The 18,503-nt window shown below is 41.3% G+C and overlaps 1 protein-coding gene across 5 annotated transcripts in view; it reads right to left on the reverse strand.

The window, feature by feature from the left end:
• The window catches only part of KCNH7 (potassium voltage-gated channel subfamily H member 7), a 1,745,544-nt gene that overhangs the window by 1,712,161 nt on the left and 14,880 nt on the right, over nt 1-18,503 (reverse strand). For all 5 annotated transcript variants that reach the window (XR_011201481.1, XM_069224264.1, XM_069224261.1 and 2 more), the window contains exon 2: nt 6,072-6,302. Coding sequence is in view for 4 of the 5 variants with exons in the window: in XM_069224264.1 (XP_069080365.1) it covers nt 6,072-6,302 (231 nt within the window). In the remaining variant the exon portion in view is untranslated. The remainder of the gene's footprint in view (nt 1-6,071; nt 6,303-18,503) is intronic.

Here is an 18,503-nt window from a genome sequence, read left to right on the forward strand (position 1 = left end):
GGTAAGTTCAGGTAAGTATAATTTTTTAATTTTTTTTTTGGCATAGGGGGGCCTGATTTGTGCCCCCCTACATGCCACAATGCCCAATGACCATGCCCAGGGGACAGAAGTCCCCTGGGCATGGCCATTGGGGCATGACTCCTGTCTTTACTAAGACAGGAGTCATGTAAATGGCGTCTGGGCGTCGTTAAAAATGGCGCAAATCGGGTGGAGGCGATTTTTTTGCCTCAACCTGACTTGCCCCATTTTAAGACGCCCTAACGCCATTTTCCCCAACGCCGGCGCTGGCTGGTGTACGTGGTTTTTTTCCACGCACACCAGGCAGCGCCGGTCTGCTAGCGCCGGCTAACGCCATTCAATAAATACAGCGCCCGCATGGCGCTTCAGAATGGCGTTAGCCGGCGCTAATCTTTTTGGCGCAAAACTGCGATAGCGCAGTTTTGCGTCAAAAAGTATAAATATGGCCCCTGATGGCTAAATAGAAAGGGGCATATTTATACTCCGTTTGCGCCAAATTTGCGTCGTTTTTTTCGACGCAAATTCGGCGCAAAACTAACGCCATATTTATACTTTGGCGCTAGACGCGACTAGCACCAAAGCATGAGGAATGAGCGTCATTTTTTTGCGTGAACGCCTTCCTTGCGTTAATGAGATGCAAGGTAGGCGTTCCCGTCTAAAAAAATGACTGCGACGCAAATGCGTCGTATTTATACTCCCGGGCAAAAATCACGCCCGGGAGTGGGCGGGGCAAAAAACCCCACATTTGCGCCTCTTTTTAACGCCTGGGTCAGGGCAGGCGTTAAGGGACCTGTGGGCTCAAAACGAGCCCACAGCTGCCCTCCCATGCCCCCAGGGACCCCCCCTGCCACCCTTGCCCACCACAGGAGGACACCCAAGGATGGAGGGACCCATCCCAGGGACATTCAGGTAAGTTCAGGTAAGTATAATTTTTTTTTTTTATATATTTTTTTTTGGCATAGGGGGGCCTGATTTGTGCCCCCCTACATGCCACAATGCCCAATGACCATGCCCAGGGGACAGAAGTCCCCTGGGCATGGCCATTGGGCAAGGGGGCATGACTCCTGTCTTTACTAAGACAGGAGTCATGTAAATGGCGTCTGGGCGTCGTTAAAAATGGCGCAAATCGGGTGGAGGCGATTTTTTTGCCTCAACCTGACTTGCCCCATTTTAAGACGCCCTAACGCCATTTTCCCCAACGCCGGCGCTGCCTGGTGTACGTGGTTTTTTTCCACGCACACCAGGCAGCGCCGGTCTGCTAGCGCCGGCTAACGCCATTCAATAAATACGGCGCCCGCATGGCGCTTCAGAATGCCGTTAGCCGGCGCTAATCTTTTTGGCGCAAAACTGCGATAGCGCAGTTTTGCGTCAAAAAGTATAAATATGGCCCAAAGATTATTAAAAGCGTTTTGTAGCAAGTGCACAGGCACTTTTTTGAGATGACACATTAGAAAAAAATTGCACCGCGAAGTCGAGCATCTAAAATGATTTATAACCCTACATCAGGTGCATAGACTTGCAAAGATTTTCAACCTCTGCATTTCCAGGGATCACTGTAGAAGAAAAACACTGGCAATGTGAGAGAAACATTTTTTCAAAGGTGCTTCAAGGCAGCTTAAAGTGTTATAGCACTGGCTTTTAGGATCTTGAACACTTTTGTATCAAAAAATCACCTACAGGAAATTGTCTAGTGTCTTCTGTAATACCCGATGCAAGGTTGCAAAGCTAGTTCTTACATTATTGAAAGGCATGCTCTTTCATTTGCATGGGCATGGGTCCTTTAACAGCAGGTGGCAAAATCCCTTGCCTCACCTGTGCTCTAATATAGATGCATGCATATGGGCAAAAATACTCACAGGGGTTATTTTTAACTCTGCGTCACTATGGAGTTTCCAGAAAATATTTCAGAACCCTGTTCTTCCTTTATAAGAGCGTTTTCCTTTTTACATTTTCTGGCTTCTGTACCCTCAATGAAGCACCACCGGAAGCCAGAGACCCCGGCCTAAGCAATTTCTATAATTTGATCCTCAAAAAAATACAGACATCAATACACATCAAACAAATACATGAACTATAAAAAATGACCTATAATTCTCAACAGAACAATAAAAAAAAAAAAAGAAAAATCGTATTTTACTGGGAAGGCTGGAACTTTTTGAAATTTGTTTTTATTTAAAAAAGGCAAAGCAATAGGCTACCGTAGCCTACTACATTGTCTAATCGATCCTACTGCATACTTCTTTTTGGCGGCATGTAGTAGTGCTGCTTTCAATTGAGGGCACCAATCGTCTGAACTGGGTTATGTTTGCTGTGCTTGAACTACTACCACAAATCAAGCCGCGGAAACCAACTTAGTTTTTAGCCTCCGATTTCTAATTCTTCACATTTACAAAGTGTTTTAATTTTCTAATTGTACATGTTGCCTTTCATGTGCATTAATACTTTATTATTCCTCTATATAATTAAAATTTCTAAACAGTCAGGGACCCCATGAGTAGGTGTCATGGACCCAAGGTTAAGAACTGCTACATTAGCGGGTGCACAGAAGGTGCAAGGGACTTTCGAGTGGTATGGTAGCAGGCTATCTTAACTAGAACATTGTGTGACATGAATACTGTACATTAAATATGGTTTACGAAAACATCACACTAATGAATTTAATATAAGAACACTTACATCTAGTTGGACAATATTTTAAAACCACAATTTAGGACTCAATATTTCTGCCGTCATATTTTTGCTACCAATTCCTACATACAACTTTCACACCTTTAGATGCTTGGATCAGCTTTGTAGAAAGGCCAGGATTCCCATAAAGAGGACCTGCCATTGTGGTATAAGTCATCATTTTAGTGTCTCTTCAGTATCCTAACAAGGCCCCAGGGCCACCTATATGGAAACACTTAGTAATAGTTAACCCATCTATGCATTTTCGCATACACAAGCAAGTTGTCTCTTTTATGAAATGATTCAAATGGACACACAATAGTGTAAGGCAGAAAAATGTATAATGCATCATTGGAAATTGGATTACTTGGTTTTGAAACTTGAAATCGACTCTAACTTGGGTGCCCAATAGACATTCAAAAGTGGCTACGTCTCATTTCCAACACAGAGCTTCATCACATATACCAACATACCAGAGACTCTTAAAAACTGCAAACTTGTGAGAAGGATGCTTCTGCAGAGCTTACAACAATTACGAATCTTGGATGGGGGTTAAGCAAATCAACCACCATCTGTAAACCTTTTCAAAATGCTGCATGCAGGTTTTCTATATTCTAGAATTCCTTTGCATATATTGCCTGGAAATCCATAAATAGCATGGAAATTGATTTAGTCATTTGTAACATCTACGTATAGTTTCTGAATACCCACAGTAATTCTTTTTAGCAATGGGAATAATGCCCCAAGAAACCAAGGCCAGTTAAATATGTAAGGAGACTGTTAGTTTAGGAGTTATAAAATTCCACCGATGTATGCAGTATATTTCACGAGCCACATTTCTATGAAATCCATCTCCAGACTTTTACTGTGTCACCAGTTGCAAATTTCACCTGCTTACTGCGAAAAAATTCAAAACACATCACAAACTCACCTTTTTATTAGAAACTCTAATTATGAACAGAGTGTACTTGACATTTACAGAGGCTGTCTTTGGATGGAGTCGTGCATCAACTAGCATAAACAACATTATGAACAGAAATCGCCTGTCTTGCAACGAGATCCGTTGCACCTGTACCAACGAAAGTTATATCCTTCCTCGCTGACGTAGTCACATGAGGTGAGAAGATCAAAAGGAGCACTGCCAGGATGGAACAAGATTAAAGTTGTTTGGGCAATTGGGAAGTCATGGCACTGACCGTACCTGTATATGGTGTATATACAGTAACCACTTCTATATGTCCCAAGGATATTAAGGGTCACAAAGTGTTCTTTGACTGTAAAGTGAATTGAGACTCATGGTTTAGTTTTTATTTATAAATTACTTGACTACAAGTTTACACAAGGCATATTTTTCACATGGAGTATGGAACACTTTATTCCTTGTAATGTATGTTGTTATAAAGAAGGTCCTTCCATTCCAGTCAGAACAGAGATCATGTGCCTGATATCGGCTGTTCATCCTAATAGCGATCCCATATGTGCACAACCTGCGTGCCTTTTTGACAATGACCTCTTTTTCATCACTGAAGTGAAGACAATAATTATGATCACAAGCCTCCACTTGCTTGCTACCGTTTAAGGGAGTCTTCCAACTCCTGTTTCTCCCTCAGAAGTGCACTAGTCTTTGTTGTGGTGACATCCTGGCAGGATTGCTGTCACAGAGTGTTCTTGGTACTGCCTTAAGAGGCATTTACCAAACTGAAAAAGGTCCAGATGCAAGCCACATAAAATATGTTCTGTCTAGGATGCAACAACCATGCCATGCATGCTCAGGCTGTTTCACTGGCTCTTGGCAAAAAAAAAGTTTATATTCACGTTACACTGTACAGTCAACAAGAGCCAGGATAGCAGGCCCCAGGCAACCATCATGTCTTTAGGCACAGTACTCAAGGAGAAACTAGAGGCCAATATCCACAAAATTACTGGCCATTCACTCACCTGCATTACAAGGAACTAGAGGCCAGTCTCTTCATGTAACATGGTCTACCTTTTCGATTACCCTTTCTTGAGGCTTTGTCGAAGTTCAGTGAAAGTTTTAAAACATACCAGTTCTGCTCCGACAATGACCTGAATTCATGTCTACTGAAAGTTTATACCCAACTAGCAGAAATGGTGAGATGTCCAAACTGCAACAAATCTTGAATTTGCCATGTGTCACTTCAATTTAGCGCTCCAAGGAAGTATAATAGTTATGGTGCACTTCAAGAAAGTCTGAAACTAAATAACTATTCAACATCAAGAAGATTTGTTTTCTAAATCTAGGTTCATGCTGTTCTAACCTCTAGCAGTTCAGTGAATATGCAAATGCCCACGCAAATCTCCTTAAAGGAGAATGACTAGGAAATGTAAGAGAACAAATGTTTTCAGAGGAAAATTTGAATATTTAATTAAATGCCTGAAAGTCAGTTGGAATTGTAGTCAATGACATCCTGTTCAACATTATGCTTCTTCAGACGTCAGACTATGTGAGATCACAACTCAACAGTAATGAATTATTGGCGAAGTAATGTTATTTTTTCATTACACGTGAACATGAACACCGATGTCTCCACTTTACTGCAATAAGAACATTATACATAGAAGTGTTTATAGAGGGATTACAGACCTTACATGTCGTATTTCTGTAGATTTCAACCAGCTTAACTACGTCCCAGAAACAAGCCAAGGCAGGCATCGCGTAGATAACCGTAATGTATGACTGTGTACATCACACAACATTTTCACATAACGCATTTACTTTTCTGCAGGAAGGAGCAGCTTATACTCATTGCTTGTTCAGACTGAATACATTGTTGACTGGGAGATGAAGACCCAGTCAGGTGAAGTCAGCATAGCGAATATATCTGAAGCCTTATAGGGCAGACGTATTTTTAAAACAATGTAGGGACAATAAAATCAAAATGTAAAAACGAATTCACAAATTGGTTTCTACTTCTAAGTACTTTAGTGATTTGATAAAGTGTATAGGAAATAAAAACTTAAATGGGGGTATGTTCAGTGTTTAAGTAAGTTTAATTATGTTCAAGCTGCTCTAACTGAAATGGAACGGACCAAACTACCTTTTGGTATGTTTGCTCTTTCATTTGTTTGACAGAATCACAGGATAATGGAGTGTCACTACCATTATCTAATTGTGCTGCTGTGATGTTTTCCGCATATTTATGTTGTCCTAATACTGCTATTAGCACAACCAACTGCCTTGACAAAATGACAGTAATATACATGGCTGAAGGATGTTAAGCAGACAATTGATAAAACAATAGGACAAGCAGTATAGTAGTAGTTTTGTTTCTGAATTATAAATAATTATGATTCTCTAAGAGTAAAATTAACATCCTAGATTCTTTAAAATCATATTCGCAATATGTATAAATCGATACTCCTACCGTTCTTATGATAATAGGTGACTTCCACTTTTCTTTCTTCTGACCCAAGTAGCGCTTGAGCAATCTGGGCAACATCATGCCTTTTGGTCTCTGGTCCGTGCAGAAAATCGCAGGTGCATGGCTTCTGCATGACATCTGGCCTGGAGAATCCAGTCATTTCACAAAAACCATCGTTGCAGTAGATAATTGCACAGTTTTGCACTCTGGCATTAGCAATAATGAACTTTTTATCTGAAAAATAAAGTAGGGCAGGTGTTTAGGATTAGGTCATTTCAATGTACAGCACTTTCAGGCGAAACCGAGAACTAAACTAAGTACAAGTCAGAGAACTGTTAGGCCCAGATTTAAGAGGGTATAGCGCCTCCTTGAGCCACAGTAGGGTCATTTTTTAATGCTAATGTGGCCCAACAAGGCCAAAATCGCTACGCTAGACGTCTAAAGTGGCACAATGCATCCATTGCACCACTTTGTAACCACTTGTGCCACATTATGCCTGCACCAGGCATAATGTATGCAAGGGGGGGCATTCGCACATTGGGGGGGGGGGGTGAAAAAATTGCACAAAATTGTGCCATTTCTTTGTGGCATTTTTAATGCATGCACAGAGCAGGTGTTAAAAGCAGGTACACCATTATTTATATTGGGCCTCAATGTGCTTTGCAGGAAATAATCCTGCAAAGCACCACACTAGCGTAAAAAATGTTGTTGCTAGTTCCCTAACTACCTCCATGGTGTGCCGTATATTAAATATGGGGCACACATGGTGGCACTAGGGAGGCGCTAAAGGGGGTGCAAAAAAGTGGCGCTGCAGTGGATGCAGCGTCACTCTTCTTAAATCAAGCCCTTAGTTTCCATTTAAAGTTCACTGAGTAAGAGGTTGTGGGTTAAAATGCATCTTTCTGTTGTGATGCATTTAAGAAATTTATATTGAAATCTCTAAACATAAGTCGAAATGACCAATAATCTTCAAAGTCAGCAATTACCAAAATAATATATTTACTTACCGCAAACATCCTCAGAAATTCTAAGCAAAATATATTCCATTTACCACAGACCAATCAGTGCCATACTGGACATGCTACATCTCTGATAAATCCAAAGAGCCTCAGAGTCAATATCCCTTCCAAATAAATAGGAAAGGGGCATCTGATAACCCTAAACACAAGTTTAGGGATTCTAGATGACTTAATAAGACTAGGAACACAAAGCAGCACATTCTGGGAATTGAAGTCTTGGCCTAGTGTAAAAGCAAATATTCTAACCTAACTAAATAAATCAGACCCTAGGTCTGGAAATTGTACTTCCTGGTAGCATGGTCATGTGGTAGCGTTAATCATGTGGGCTTATACTGTAAGCAACAGCTCCAGTTGGCTTTTTAGGCAAAACACATTGCATCTGGGACATACAGTTTTGTTCACATAGTACGAATTACCTTTAAAAATCATAGCATTAATAGTTGGCTAGATACTGGGACCTGGGTTGAGCATCATCACCCACAATAAATACATGGTAAATAGGTTGGGCTGGGTGGAGAGGTGATGTGGCATCACAGGATAGGCCAGAGGTGCCTCACTTCTAGAATTTTCGGCTCCCACTTAATAGGTCTTGTGCAGGGGTGAGGGCTCTTTCTTGGCTTTTTTTTTCTGCTGGACACTGGGACTGGAGAAAGCAGCAATGGACAATTGGAAGAAGGAAGTCCCTGGTGCCCTGCTGCTGCTTTATTAACAGCAATAAGTGAATTTACCCCTGATTATTATTATTGATGATTGCATTTATGTACCAAATGAAGTTTTTAACATGTGGCTCTTGAGACACTTTGGCTCTGCAAATAATTTGCAAGAGTCACCAAGGTCAATATCAAAGAGGTGAAGTGAAGGTCGTGTGTAGGTTATGTTGCAATAAAGATGAACATTCCCAACCAGCATTCTTAATATGTGTAAAAAAAGCACTCTGGTCCTCTAATATATACATTGACGTATATTTATGCTTTATGACAGTGAATGGCAGGCAAAATCAAGTAACACAATAAAATGAAATGTGATTCAAGCACAGGCACTCAAACTGCACATACGGCCTGATTACGACCTTGGCGGAGGGGATTACTCCGTCCCAAATAAGATGAATATACCATCTGCTGTGTTACAAGTTCCATGGGATATAATGTAACTTGTAATACAGAGGGCAGGTTATTGGTCATGTTTGGGACAGAGTAATCCCCTCCACCAAGGTCGTAATCAGGCCCATGATGTTTAATACTTGTGTTCTCTAACTGATCACAAAAGAAGCACAATTTATAAACAAAGAGGACACAGAATATGGTGATGATCCTGGAAAAATATGACAACTCTCTGAATACTGTTTGTGGTCATTAGTCAAACATCAGAAATATTTAAAAGAAACAAAAATAAGTTGGTAAATAGGTAGATGTAGATAAAAGGAGACAACAGTCATTTGATAGAATGTTTCAGTCTCTCGAATTCAGCAGGACAGGGGTAACAAAAAGAATAAATGGTGGTGCATGGAGGACACTCTCTCACTAGGTGTAGCCACCACTCCACTCATTTTTACTTGTACACTGTCGTTTCTGAGGCATCTGTTTTCCCTGATCTCTGGTGAATTAGAAAAACATCTTGGTGCTCCCTTTGCGCCTTTCTGGTTTCAATGCTATTTACAGTCCATGGCAGTGGGAACCAGCCCAGTGATAAGCATTACCAATACATCTCACATGATAAATGAAGTCTTTAGGTGGTTCAGGGTTTGGATCAGATCCCTGATCCTAGTAGTATTTTAAAGTCAGTCATCATTTACCAATATTCAGGAAAAGGTATATGATAGCTGCTCCAATAATAAAAGCTTGGTGTTCCCAGTTATTGCTAATTCAAAGATGGAATTACACCAGCGTAAAAGTAGTTAGAGAAAGTTGTATGACTGTCCTTATGTCTGCTAACCAAGAAGAAGCAAATGTTTATAAATGTCAGATAATTGAAGATCAGACATTGTACTTATTGGACAGGATGAAGAATGACTTCAACTTCTATGAAGACATTCTTCATTTTTCATATAATGTTTAATCATCAAAATACAGTGCTAGTCACTTATCTTGCCCATCCTCTCAACTACTATTTAAGAACATCTCAGTATTTATCATGAGAAAATTACAAACATCTGCTCTCATTTCAGCAAGAGCACATCCTTATGCCAAGATTACCATAAGACGTTTTTAAACCACTTTTTAGAGCAATTCTCAATGACTCCTAGGCACCCTATTCAGAACACTAATGGAACTGTGGAAGACAGAAGAAGGACTGCACCAGGTCTGTGAGAAGAATGGTGATTCTCCTAGTGTAACAATCTGAGAATCTAAATTTCATTAAAGACACAGAGGCTAACATTATGCATTAACCTTTTAATTGCCACTCCTGCAGCACCTTTAAAGATCTTCCAAACAAAATAATTCCTAACTAGAAGCAGAACTCTTTAGTATATTAATAGTCATCTCACAGAACTCCATTACTCCTTTAAATGCAGAAAAACGTAAACACTTGAAAAAAACTTGAGTCCTCCATTCCTTTTTAAATGAATCTTCCATGCGCAAACTCCTCTTCATCCAGGTGCATTACATCTCTAAAACAATAAACAACATAAACAGTCACCTATTATCTTGCAACAACTCATTTATAATATGGATATATATATATGAAAAATGGGGATACAGCTAGTTATTGTCTTAAAAATAAATCTAAATAACAAACCTTATCCACCTTTAAATCTTTAACACATTTAGTGGGTTGCGGAAGGAGGGATAATGTTAGCCTCGTGTCTTTAATGAAATCTAGTTTCTCAGTCATTACACTAGGAGAATCACCATTTCATTACAAGACCAGAGACTACCATTATGCATGTTCAAAGCCCTTCAAAACCGCATTTGCCATGTGCTGTATTGGTCTAAAGTAATGTTTTACAAACGTGCCTGCGTTCGACCATTCAGCAGCTTTTACAATCTCCTTCAATTCTCCACCAGCAAAATAGCTTTACTTGCCATTGCACCCCTTACTGAATGTGATTTGAAATTAATAATATCAATACCTGCTTGTAAAATAGCCCATTGAATCCATCTAGCTATAGTAGCAGTAGTCACAGCTTTTTATGGCTTTACATAAGAAATCAATAATTTAATTTCTCTGTCTCTTCTATATTCCTTCATCCTGTTTTCATATTCATACAAACAATCTACTACACACAACTTTTTACATTTCTCAAATTTTGGCTAAAAAATTAAATCAGGCATTGTCTCTTTTCCTTATATCTAAATAAACACCGTCTGGTGCAATGACTTTATTACTTACCTCCAATCCTTTCACATCCAATACTCTTGTACAAGAATTTAAACAAAGTGAAGTAGCTAATTTTATGGTAAGCTTTTTCATCTCTAAATACCTATTACCAGGCCATGTCTGAAATAAAATTAAAAGCAAATCTACATCCCATAAAAACTCATACCTAGCTCTAGGCGGTCTTCTTAATCTCATAGTTTTCAACACTCTAAAAACAATAATATTCATCCCTATACTCTTTCCATTCATCAAAACATGCCCTGCAGAAATTGCAGTTCTATTCTTTAAACCTTTCTCAAACTGCTCTACCAAAAAATTCACTACCTCCACTATAGGCACCTCCATGGAATCCAAATCCCTCTGCAAGCACCAACTAGACCATACTCTCCAAACTCCCCACTATCTTCTTGTTGTTCCAGGTGTCAAAGATGCTTGTAGTAATTTTGCAGCCCTCTTTGATAGTCCTTTAAAACATTCAGATCTCCTGATATCCTCCAAACAAGAAGGTTCAATATCCTGTCAATAACTAAAGGATGATCTAATCCCTCACAATTTTCCAAAATTCCTTCTTCTACTGTAATCAAAAAAGGAATTTCACATGCCAATGCCATCACTGACGGAAACCATACCTGAGACACCGAAAATGGTTTCATCAACACAATTTAACACTTCTCTTTTCTCACTTTCAACAAAACTCTCTAAATCATTGTAAAAAGTGGAAAAGCATAAGCTTTCATTCATCCAATTCTGTTGGAATGCATCTACTGCCCAGGCCCCTAGATATGGAATCCAACTAGCATACCTCTCTAATTGAAAAGTCAACCTGCTGGCAAACAAATCCACTTCCAATGGACCCCAAATTTGATTTATCTTCTTGAAATACAAAGGATTCAGTTTCTAATTGCTATAATCCTTCAGGTTTCTTGAATTCCAATATGCTATCATATTCATCTGACCTGGAAAATATTCTGCCCTTACTACTATTTTGTGCTCCAAGCAGAAATGCCAAAATTCCTTGCTGAATCTGATAGGCCTCAGGATCTGCTCCCCCGTAATCGATTGATGGATGCTGCTGCTGACACATTGTCCATCTTCATCAGCACATTCTGTGCTTTTAATAATTCCCTGACACATTTCAAAGCATACAGACCTGTTGTCAATTCCAAGTAGTTGATATGCATATTTTTCTCCTCTTGTGACCATACTTCTCCTGTCCAACTTGCTCCCAAACAAGGTCCCCGGCCTGATAAACTTGTGTCTGTCTCCAATACAAAACTTGGCGCACAACCAAACATCGCTTGACCATTCCCAGCATCCATATTTCTCAACCACCACTGCAACTCTTCCTGTGCTTCCTTATTTAAATTCACCTAGCCTCCATACCACAAACCTTTTCCCAATGCCGCTCTCTTTATTCTTTGTAAAGCACAATAATGCAGAGGGCCTGGAAAAATTGCCTGAATCGATTAAGATAACAAACATATTATCCTCGCTAAATCTCTTAAAGAAATCAAAATTTTCTTTAAATCGTTTCCTTCTGTTTCATCTTCAATTTCCTTTCCGGCAAATTAAGTAACATCCTCACAGTGTCTACTGCGAACCCCAAAAATTCCACCTTCTGCGTTGGAATCAGAAAAGACTTCTCCAAATTTATAATGAAACCCAGACTTTGCAACAAATCTATCACCATCCTCAACTCTATCTTCAGCTGTTCTATACCTTGACACACAACCAAAATGTCGTCTAAATATACTATCAACCTTTTCCCCCTTTCTCTCAAATAAGCCATTGCTACTCTCATTACCTTGGTGAAACACCATGGAGCCGAAGATAAACCAAATGGAAGATATAGGAACTGTGAAAGATTCCTCCTCCAATGGAACTGCAGAAACCTCTGACTTTTCTCTTCCATTGGAATAGTGAAATAAGCATCCTTTAAATTCAACTTTACTAACCAATCGTTCTTTAGTTAAAAAAAAATCTCAAACAATGAATTCCTCCATTTTTAAATGTCTGTAAGTCAAGAATATTTTGAGTTCTCTTAGATTTAAAATCAGTCTCCATCCTTTGTCCTTTTTTGTACTAGAAAAATAGAGCTTATATAACCTCTCATTCCTTCTTGTACATGTTTTATTTCACCTTTCTGTAACAAAACTTCTATCTCTGCATCTATTATTGACGTGTTCCTCTGGCAAAAAAATCTCTCTCTGTTCCTTCTCTTACCAAAGACATTCTACAAAATCTATCTCGAAATTCTGTACTGTTTCCAAAACCCAAGGATCCTTCGTAATCTTTTCCAATGATTTTACAATTTTTTTTAACCTTCTTCAAACTTTTCCTTGGGCTAAACAGTTATCTTCTCCATACTCACCTTGTGATCCTTGGAAATTTTGCCTGTCCTCGAACCTCTAGCTCTTCCTCCACGACCACCTCTGCCTCTGGTCGGAAAGAAACCTGACGAGATGTGAAATCCTCTTCCATATCCTGTATATTGGTTGGTGTTGGACTTTTTGCCTTATGCAGGGTCATCCCCAATCTTTTTGCCTCCTTCCTCCTGGTTTTTCTGACCTCTCGCTGTTGGCTCTAGGACTCTGAGCACTTTATCACTGCTGACCAGTGCAGGTGCTCTCCCATCTAAAGTTGGTATGATTGGCTTATACCTAATTGGCATATTTAATTTACCTATAAGTCCCTTGTACAGTGGTATCTCTATACCCAGGGCCTGTAAATTAAATACTACTAGTGGGCCTGCAATGCTGCTTGTGCCACCCACTGAAGTAGACTTTCAAACCTGTCTCAGGCCTGCTAGCGCAGGGCCTGTGTGCGCAGTTTTCTGCCACAGGGACCTGGCATCTAAACTTACTTGCCAGGCCCAGAACTCCCCTTTTACTACATGTAAGTCACCCCTAAGGTACGCCCTAGCTAGCCCTATGGGCAGGGTGCCATGTATGTAGAAAGGCAGGACATGTGCCAAGTTGCGTGGCCTGTCCTGGTAGTGACAAACAGCCTAACTGGTGTCTCACTGCTGTGAGTGCTGTCTTCTCATAGGATTGCATTAGAAATGCCCTGCCTTATGTGTAAGGGGTATTGTCTGATTTATGAGGGATAGCGTAGGCGTGTTTGGTATGGTTGTGATTGTGATAATAAATACTGCTTACTTGTGTGGGTGTATTTTTTATTACTATCACAGAAATGCCACTTCTAGAAAGTGCACATTTATCTGTGCTTATGACTCTGGTGTTTTGCAGCTTGACTCTAATCCACGTCTGGGCAGAGTGACAGTTGGGGCTTTGTGCATACTTTTCAGACAGCCTGTACACACGGAGGGTGGAGGTGTCACTGAGGTGCATCTGCATACTGAATAGTCTTCCTGGGCTGAGAGAAGGGAGAGGCGGGGCACACCTACATTTGTAAAGGCTGTGCCCTGGCCTCACACAATAGGGTCGTTAACCCCCCACTGATGTTTGGAGCCTGTGCTGAAAGGAGAGAGGGGGCACTCCCAGAACCAGTTGTAACTGGCTGGAACCTCCTCTCCCTACCATTGTAAAACACTGTAAGAACTGACTATAAGTACAGGGGAATTTTCCCCACAATTTGAACATTCTTGGAACTTGAAACTGGACACAGAACGCTGATGAATGGACTCACCAGGAAACCGCCTTGGACTGCTGCTGCTGTGCTGACCTGTGACCTGCCTGGTCACTAGGAGGAACTGCCACCATCTGCACCCCTTGTGCTGGCCTGTAGCTGGTCCCACCAGCCCTGTACCTTTTCCTTGTTTATTTGTTCCCAGGGGCAGGGTGCTGTGGCCCCTGACCCGGGTACACGATCTCCACAACTTGCCCAAGGGCGCTCTTCTAAATTGCTGAGGAGGAATCACCGCCGCAGCCCAGGCTGCAGATCTTGCCTTTGCGCTGTGAAAAGCGATTTATTTGGAGCCCCCGGATCACCGCCGCAGCCGGCTCAGCTCTGTGCCCCCGGCGGCACAAGAAAATCAATACAACAAGAATCAGGAGCAAGCCTGCTCCTAGCGGTGCCCCCGGGGTAGGGATCGCTCAGAGGAGTGCCCCCGGGGTAGGGATCGCTCAGAGGAGTGCCCCCGGGGCACCGGAAGGCCCTGCATTGGGCCAGAGAATCATCGGAGAGGCGAGAGGAGAGGAGGACGCCTCTCCCTCGCCTAGAGAAGCCTCGGAAGGCTTCGGTTGCCGTCGGAGGGGCGAGGGGAGAGGAGGACGCCTCTCCTTCGCCTAGAGAAGCACGGAAGGCTTCGGTTGTCTGGGGAACGGGCAGCAGCCTCATCGGAGGCTAGCTGCACCCCCAGATCCCTCAGGGCCCCTGCGAGGGCCAGCCTTGCCGTAAAGGGGTCTCTCCTTGTGAAAGGGCCGACGGAGGCCCCGGGAGACCCCAGGAGTTCACGGGCCCCCGGAGGGGCCTGTTCGCAGATCGGAGGGGGTGCGGGGCGCACCCTCCTTACTTGCAGGATTTCCCCCGACTTGGGGCCCCCACTGGAGAGGGCCGGTGGAGGCCCGGGGGGCCCCCAGTGATCACAGGTCCCAGAAGGGGCCCGTCAGGAATTCAGAGAGGGTGCGTGCCGCCCCTCTCGGTCCGCAATGTTCAGGGAGGCCCCCGTTTTGCGCAGAGGAGCGCCGGGGGCCCCATTGTTCGTTTTAGGCACTGGAAGTGCCTCTTCATCAAGACAGGTACTTGTAAAATGACCAATATACCCATAATTGAAGTTCTTTCTACAGACTTTGCTAATTGTGATATATTGCCTACCTGTTCTATGATGCTTTTACATATATGTGCACATGTTCCTTTTATGGGCATGACTTGCTAATATGTTTCCCTAACTTGCCATAGATTTTCTAATGTTTCTACTATGGGGCGTTTTATGATATTCTTATGACAAGTGTTCTAATGTGATAACGTGTTTCCTGACTACTGCTTATGTTGCAGAATACTGAGTAACCTGTGTGTTACGTGTGACTACTGCTAGTTTGCAGAGTAATTAATGTGTAATGTTCTGACAACTGCTAAGGTAGCAGGATAGTACTGTTATGTGATGTTGGTCTAATAATTACGTTGTGTACAATACAGTATATTTTCATATAATCTGGTGTTGTGTTTCCTTTGTGGTGGGGATGTTGCGTCACATGTGTGTGTGTGTTGTGCAAACGCTTTACACATTGCCTCCGGGTTAAGCCTGACTGCTCGTGCCAAGCTACCAAGGGGGTGAGCAGGGGTTATCTTGGACATGTAACTCCCTTGCCCTGACTAGAGTGGGTAAGTTCTGCCTGGCTGAGGTGCATAACCTAGCCAACCAGAAACCTCATTTCTAACAGTTGGTATATTGTGATCTTTGCATTCCTTGACCAGTAAAAAGTCCCTCTCTACTGGCCCTCCCAAAAACACCTTTATTGAAGACTTTTCTCATGTTAATCAGAGCTTTATCCAGCGCAATGAAAGTAGCTACATACTTCCCTAAACTCTTAACTAAACATTCACATAATAATAATCCTTTGGCTTCTCCATTAGGTTCCCTGCCAGCCATATCACCCAATTTTGTACTTATCTTCAGCAGTTCAGCTTTCCTCCTTTCAGTCAGTATTCCTGCATTTGTGTTACCCAACAAAATAATCGCTCTTTGACACCACCCTTGCAATATTTCCGAATCAACTTCGGAATCACTTATATATGCCTCCTCTGCTATATCAGAAAATCTTGCTAATATCTCTGCAGTAAACTACGTTTCTACTTAATTGTGTGCTTCTACCATCAAAAATAAACATGTACACACATATGCTGGCATGCGTTTCAACGCCGGTATGCGTGTACAAAGAAAACCACATGCCTTCAACATGTTCAGCGCTCAACAGCACCGGTAAGAAAAAACACTGATAATGCGCTGATCTCATGCCGTTTAATTACAAAAATAAACTGAACTTGAACATACTTAACAAATGTACAATCGACCCTCCAAAAAAAGAAAAACATATACAATTATACTAGCACTAAAACTTCCAATGATAATAAACTAAATTACCTAAACTAAAAAATATTTTAAAACTTACATTACACCAAAAAGATACTTCTATAAATTAGAAGCTAACACAAAAGATATATATTTTAATCCTTATGATATTTCCATAATACTCCAACTCATATTAAAATAAAACAAGAGAATAATGGAATCAGTACTTATCTTATCAGGAGCAGCATTTAAAAGAGGACTGGAGTTCTGGGTGAGGACGATTAATATACTGAGGAGTTCTGATTCTAGTTTGGAATTATTTTGTTTGGAAGTTCTTTAAAGGTGCTGCAGGAGTGGCAATTAAAAGGTTAATGCATAATGGTAGCCGCCGGTCTTATAATGAAATCTAAAGATCTAAACCTGCTCAAACCTACACCCAGAACTAAGAAGAGGACTCCAAGGGCCATTTGGTTGACTTCCTGTTAAGAGACGGGGCACAAAATGTTGCACAAAACCACTTTCCTGGAAGAGCACGGGTGACCATTTTAAAGTGGATCTGTCCTAAGACCTGCTGGTGGATTCTGTTGGAGTGAGTCCTGACTCCCAAGTCCTGTTCCTGAGGTCCTGGACCCCTTGACTGGTTTCAGAGTGCACTCCTCCTATCCAAACCTAAAAAGCTGCTACTTAGAAACTTTTTGCTAACTTTTTGCCTTGAAGAAGCATGAGGAACGGGGAACAAGCTGCCAGCTGATCCACCAAGGATGCATAGCCGGTGGGCCTGACTTTGCCACAGCTCCCACTATGTTCTTCTCCACAGTGGGAATGTAGATTCAGCGACCCTGAGGCCAACTGGCATGGGACGAAGTTAAGCCCTACTGTGCTATAACCTGAAGCATTACCCCGTGGAAGAAATCTGACTTCCAGATAGCCAAAGGTAGAAATTTTCACCAGGGCCGAAGCTGAGCAGCATCTGATTGATGTTGATGACTTTCTGGACATTAATTCTAAATTTGTTTCTCTTGGAACTTTACCTGACTTTGCTGATGACTTCACAGAGGCAACATCCTTCATCAGTCTCTTGCCGATAAGCCAATTTTGGGGTCCAGCCTGTAGTATTGCCCCACTGAGGACTCAACCTTCTTGAAAGTTTTCTAAGTACAAAGGAAACTCTTTGACCCGGACCAATCTGGTTTTTATATTCAATGCATGCTCCATCGCATTAGCCCTCAAACAACTTACCCTTGTTACGGTCTATAGCAACCACTTGCCCATAGTGGTGATTTTGGTGCTATTTTCATTTAAATCTTTACAGGATTTCTATTGTGTTATGTTTTTGACTTTCAACTGTTTTGGTACTTTTAAATATTTTACATATTTTACTAATTGATGAGTGTCTGCTTTATGACACAGGTATCAAATGTTGAGCTTGGGTATAAACTATAGGCACCTTTACTGGGCCTAACAAGAATACTGCCTTTATTCCTTGTGGTGGACTGCGATCTTCCCAGCTAAATAGCCACTTTTCCACAAGCACAAATTACAAATTTGATTAACGATTATGAACTGAAAACAAAACAAGATCAAATACAACTAAGAGATAGTAAAGTCTTACAAAAATTCAACATAGACACGAAGCAACACATATACACAATGTTCAGTGAGTAAGCTTGATTCTGTCCCACATTATCACCAGGAAACAAACTTGATATTTTCCTCTAACTAATGTCAAGGGCTACTTAAAATAGGGGACAATGTGACAATAACAAGAAAACCTTTCTGAAGCTTAAATGACAGCAATTAAAATCTATAAAATAATGACATTTGGACAAATTGGATTACTGGCTGAAGTGGTGAAACCCTACTCAAGCAACAACCACGAACCTTGTCAGGGTAAGGGACAAGCAAACCCCAAAATAATCTGTGTGCAACCCTTTGGTATCTTGACACAGAGGAGACAGTCTTAACTTAGAGGAAATGTGTAAAGCATTTGTGCAGCAGTTCAAACAGTAATAACGTGAAAAAACCAGCAAGGGAAAATTTTCATCACTGATTTAGAACAATAGAGCAAACTTTAATAAATAAAACAAGACCAAAATGACAAAAAATCCAATCTGTAGTACAGGAGAT

The sequence above is a fragment of the Pleurodeles waltl genome, chromosome 3_1 (assembly GCF_031143425.1).
Source record: "Pleurodeles waltl isolate 20211129_DDA chromosome 3_1, aPleWal1.hap1.20221129, whole genome shotgun sequence".
Classification (NCBI taxonomy): Eukaryota; Metazoa; Chordata; class Amphibia; order Caudata; family Salamandridae; genus Pleurodeles; species Pleurodeles waltl.